The 5,930-nt window shown below is 37.7% G+C and overlaps 1 protein-coding gene across 1 annotated transcript in view; it reads right to left on the bottom strand.

Annotated features, from left to right (window-relative positions):
• Positions 1-4,429: 4,429 nt before the first annotated feature.
• Positions 4,430-5,930, bottom strand: part of cntnap2b (contactin associated protein 2b) — a 64,301-nt gene continuing 62,800 nt past the window's right edge. Inside the window, exons 25-26 of the mRNA XM_063219925.1 lie at positions 5,477-5,551; positions 4,430-4,718 (exon numbers count right to left, since the gene is read on the bottom strand). Coding sequence (XP_063075995.1) covers positions 4,519-4,718; positions 5,477-5,551 — 275 coding nt within the window. The 3' untranslated portion in view covers positions 4,430-4,518. The remainder of the gene's footprint in view (positions 4,719-5,476; positions 5,552-5,930) is intronic.

Below are 5,930 nucleotides of genomic sequence, written 5' to 3' on the forward strand. Positions count from 1 at the left end.
GGAAAAATAACATTCGTCTCGTCTCCGCCAGGTTGTGCTCTCACAAAGAACTCTACGGCAGCCCAGGTGGCTCAAGAAATACAATAGCCCCAAGGCGAATGGGAAAGCCACAACAATAATGTTGTTTGTGCTCTGCCATTTCTGCTATCCATATGAATTATTAATATATATATACATTTAAATATTTGAATAATGAGTAAATGAATAATGAATATTTGGCCAATAAACGTATTATTATTGCAATGAAATGAAATGCTTCAGAACTGGCTGAATCAAACTTTGTGGAAGAGTTCTTAGTTTCAGACACTAGCACAACACTGCTTTACCAGCCTTGGTAGGCAGGGGAGGCCATCTATGTAGCCTACTGATAACAGAGGTGGAAAATTTTAATTGACAGAGTGAAGATCCTTCTTGGGGGTTCCTTCTGTATGTGCTCTCAACACATTTGATTTACAGTAGCTCACCGATCTGAATTAAGGAATGTGGTAGGATCAGCTCATTTTTGGCTGATGCAAAAATGTGGCAGGATTTTTACTTTCTGCACCTGGGTTTTTCCACCTCTGGTGCACATAGGCTGTGTAGGCCAACCGTCAAGAGCTCTCACTCTTTGGGAGAGAGACTCTTTGTGGCAATTTCTCTCACACACAACCCACACTTTGTATTTCTCATTCTGAGAAAAAAAGCAAAAAAAGCACAATTTTGCATTTGTTTTGTTTTGGTTTTTTTCCCCTGCATGGAACGTCCATTAAATAGTGTTCCTAACTAACAAGACAACTGCTGCACTGCACAGCTAACCTAGTGTTAAGTTATTCCTGTCTAAAATCACACATCCACTTTTGTGCAATGATATTCTGCACCATACCACAGCGTGAAAGTAATGTCAGCAGAAAAAGAGTATGGGCCAAGCTTTAAAAACTGAAGCATTTTTGAGAAGAGCAGGTGAATCATTGATGAAGAAGCATTGGGGTTTGGAGTGCTGCGTGTCAGCTCCCTCCATAAGCCAATCCCCCCAAAAATCTCACCCCCAATTCAAGTCAAAACTTGAGAATCCTGATTAGTCAGCAAGGCAATATATTCATTCACAAGTTACCACAGACTGACAGTATGATTTTTTTTTATCAAAACAGAAAGAGTTCTGATATTTATTGATATGTGTTATGATTTCATAGTGACTTATTCACATTCATACAATAAGGGGAAAAAGTATCAGTAGCCTACTAAAATGTGGTTCTCTCCAATGGAAATCTATGTTATCAGTGGCCCCATATTATAATTTAATAGAATTATGCAAAAAGGATGAATTCAACGTAATACTGACATTGACCATTCTTGTATGTGTTCTTCTTAAATGTGAGAAAGCAATGTATGTATGTTTGTTTGTTTGTTTTGTTTTACACCATTTGCTGTACATATGCTGTACATCATTGCAATGCTAAAGATTTAAACCACTTGACTGTTTTTGTAGCAGGCAGACACGGCCACTGTGGTGGTGGAACATATGAAAGAGAATAACATTAAAGTTTAAGACAAGTGATTCCAAAAATAACTGGTCACGACAAAAAGTAACACAAAAAAATAAAGGCTTTGTATATAATGTCAATTAATTATGCCATCATAATTATGCCTTTTTGGGCTAATTAAGCTAACTTTCAACAAGCAGTATACATTCAACTGCATAAAACAATAAAATTTAACTGATAATTCTTAATTCTTTTTGTCAATTACATTAAGACGAAACCCTGAATGTAACATTTCAAAACATATCCTGAATGTCAATTGGAGGACCTGTTGAAACAAGAAAGAAATTAGGCCATAGATGTTTCAGACATGCTAAATCCCATAGGCACTTAAAAAGGATTTAGTTTAAATTGTTTGTTCTTAGCAGTTGTTCACTGAGTTTACATTACTAATCAAAGTGTTGGATGTTGGTGTCTATACTGTTGGCAGGATTGCCATTTCAGGATTTTGCAAAGGATGGTATTGAAGATGGTGGTAAGAAACAAGTAAACATGGGGACATACTAGGAATTTGACAAGCAGAAACAGTCAAATTTTCTCACAATGTGCTTTTGATACAGCCGCTGAAGTCTGTAAACATAAACTACTGGCATGTGTTTCTTTGATAAGAATTTAAAGGGTCACTTCAGTCAATTTCAACATGCTGTTGTAATGCTCACACTACCATGGACTTGTCAGTACCTGGGATTTTTCTTCAGCTTTTTCCGAGATCCTGGTCATTGTAATGGGGGAGGTGTTTGTTTACATTTAAAAAAAAACATCTTGATTTATTCTCAAAAACATCCAAAAGGTTGTGCAACATCAGCACATAACTAGCAAATAACGATACCTTTGGGGAAAATATTTGGAGTAGGCCTGTGTTAAGATTTTTTAAAATGTAAACGAAAGCTGCCCCCATTAGAATAACTCATATCTCAGAAAGGGCTGAGCCAAAAAATGCCAGTCAAGTCAAGGATAGCATATTGAAATCGGCAGGGAGTGCTCCTTTAAGTCAGTAGGTCTAAGTATCTCTAAAGAACCTCAATATCATCTAATCCTGCAACTCTACATCTCCATTGTTGCAGTTTCCCTGAATGTTGAGCAGGTTGTTTTGAATTTGAGCCATCATAAATATAGGGCTACCTAAAAACTCAAGTGACCAAGCATTGTAAAAATCAAAATTGTGCTTTCATTCTTTGTGGTCATTTTAAGAATACTGAAACGCTCCCAAAGGCAGAACTCAAAGTTGCTAGTAGATTACGACTGAAAGACCTAACTTCGCCACAGGTATTAGTACAGCATGTAGTAAGTAAACAACATGCGTGTGAAATTGTAACTAATAATAACTAATCCATATGTAAAAATGTGCTGTAAACCATTTTATAAACATTGGTTAATTGGTCACGTATTCTGCTCTTAATTCAAGGTGTCTTTTTTCTCGACAAGCAACAGTTATTTTGAAGGTGGAATTTGTATGTTTTATATGAAAATCCCTGGCCACCACTTTTGGACCCTTTTGAACCTCTTTGAGCATAAAATTGTATCAGAAAAGGGCAGTGGGTTTGGCATGGTCACTGGTAACCTATAGTGTGCTCAGGCGTTGTAAATGTTATGTAAAATCTGCTGTATGTCCAAATCAAGTGCAATAACAAGGTGTTATTATTATTATTATTATTATTATTATTATTATTATTATTATTATTATTATTATTATTATTATTACTAATCCATATGAAATAGATTAACAGCCAAAAATGACCCAGACTCCTCACTGATCCTGCCCGCAAAAGGCTCTCCACTCCTGAGCATAATTTCAGCAGAGGGCCCCCTGAGCTCCAGGCCAGACCAACGAACCACCTACATACCGACATAGGTGGAATTTCCGCACATAATTGCACAGGTAATTATAACCTGCTTAAGTGTGGCAGGTTACAGTACTTCAATAACATCCTACTTCTGGAGAGTGCATGGGCCATTGAATCGGTTTGGTATTAATAAACTGGAAAGGCATTGCTCCTGATAATTTGCATATAGACACCAACATCCAACATTGTTACATACTTCAGGAACAGGTTACATTGAGGATGTAGGCTTTTTGAAATCAAATTGTTACTTCAGTGTTGCATACGGTACGTGTTGATCAGACAAGTGACCACTGTAAACAACATAAAAGTTAGCAAAACATGTACAACAATCATAGACTAGAGAACACTGAATTTGGTAACTTCAAAATCATTCGATCATCTTAAAATGTATGACACAAAAATGCAATACAGTCTTTTAAAAATAATGACATTAAATCTTCCCTAGAAATAGTAGCTACAGGGCACATTAAATACAATCAAATGTCATTGTCTGCAACATAAATAAATAAATAATAAAATAAAAATAAATACATAAATAATTATAATGTATTGTGCTAATTCTCACACAGGCAATGTGGTGCATTTATTCCTGGAAAGCAATGATTATGCTGTGTCTCGTTGGTCTTAAACATTGTTGAGTTCCACAATCATTTACAAAATAAATGCATTATGCATTGGCATGAAAGTCTGTGGTTGTAGGAAAATCATTAGGAAAAAAAAACAATGCAAAAAAACAAAACGCAGATCAAACTGAAACACAAAAGTATGCCCTTCTATGTGCATGTAATGGTTTAGTTGAGTAGATTGAACTCCTGGTTGCACAGAACATAATTATATTATAGACATGCCAGTCAGTGCTCAGACCAAGTCCGAAGAGGATCTCGCTTTCTCCTGCAAGCCGACCATTCAGATCCTCCTTCATTCCATCTGTCCGTCTGTCCGTCAATTCAAACATCCACTCATCCATCCATCCATCTATCCATCCATCCATCCATCCATCCATCCATCCATCCATCGGGTATGACCACCCACAAGAGGGCAGTCCTGTCTCTCCTGCCCCCAAAAAAAGACTCCCAGAAACCGCCTGCTCTGCTCCACACTCCTTCTTGCTCTCCTTCACCTAGATGAACCACTCTTTCTTGCTCTCCTCCACCGTCCTAGATGAACCACTCCTTCTTGCTCTCGTCTATAGTCTCTGTGAAGGCGGGGTCGTTGACGATGATGGCGGCGTCGGCACAGTCAGCTGCCTCGGCTCCCTTGGCCTCGTTGGTGTGGTAGGACCCCTTGTGGCGGAACATGTGGCGCACCAGGAACACCAGCGTGCACAGGATGGTGAAAATCACCACGGCGATGATACCTGCATAATAATAATAATAATAATGATAAAAAATAGGTTGTCTTTTACATAACATGAGTATGCGGTGTGCCTTCACTAGCTTTCAGTTTTTTGTTTAAAAAAAATGTGTAGGCTATATACGAATGTGTGATGTATTGTTTTATTGATGTGTTTATTGTGTTGCGTTGTGTTGTATCTCTTGTGGGCCTCGAGCCTGTAATAAAGTTTATATATAAAACACATTTCAAAGAACCCACACTGTTAAATGGTTATGTTATACTGTATAAACAAACTTCATTGTGTGGCAATAAAGGATCTTGAGTCTTATATTTTACATATTCTTGCAACACAGGGCAGTCTTTCAAATGAGTGTTGGATAGACCAAACTACTGTTAGAAAGACCTAACTACTTAGAGATAGATAGATTGTTCTACTTATGATAGAAACATATTTTTTTCACCATAATAAACCTTGGTTTCTGCTCTATCAATCCACATAGATAACTCATTTTTGATATCCAGAGACTTATGCCTGGTTTCGTGGTGGTGGGTCACATTTGTCCTTTCGGAAAAAAAATCTGTGCCATTTTCAGTGCATCTGATACAATTACGAAGACATTACAAGAGACAAAAACACAATAGACGAACACAACACCCACCTTCCCTCTAGGACAAAAAGACAGGTTGACAAGAAAAAGCCCAACTTAAATACAGTACTACTGTGCAGTTATTCAGTTGCAAAGTGCATGTGTTGATGTGTGTTGCAGTAGGCATCCTTACCCCCGATGATTGCAGAGTCACGATTCAGTCCATCTCTGCTCACTATCTCCTCGTTAAATGGGAACTGGGCACCAGCTGTAAACAAATGTAAACAAATGTAAACTAAGTGTAAATGAATGTTACTGTCACAGCTGGATTTACTTCCAAACCAAGTCAAAGTCAAAGTCAAAGTTCTTAATTTGCCATTTGTGCGCAAACTAGTAGTCCAGGCAAATTTGAACTCTTGTGCAAGCCCTCTGAGTCAATAAATGTGAAAAAAAGAAAAAAGGACATTAGAAAGTGCAAAGAATATACCCAATCGAGAGAGAAATCCATGAGATATGAGACTCATATGTGAGAATGCTGTTCATTGACTTCAGTTCAGCATTTAATACCATAATACCACAACAACTCATCAGAAAACTGGACAAACTAGGTTTCAGCACCTCCCTCTGCAACTGGCTGCTGGACTTCC

The sequence above is a fragment of the Engraulis encrasicolus genome, chromosome 16 (assembly GCF_034702125.1).
Source record: "Engraulis encrasicolus isolate BLACKSEA-1 chromosome 16, IST_EnEncr_1.0, whole genome shotgun sequence".
In the NCBI taxonomy this organism is placed as follows: Eukaryota; Metazoa; Chordata; class Actinopteri; order Clupeiformes; family Engraulidae; genus Engraulis; species Engraulis encrasicolus.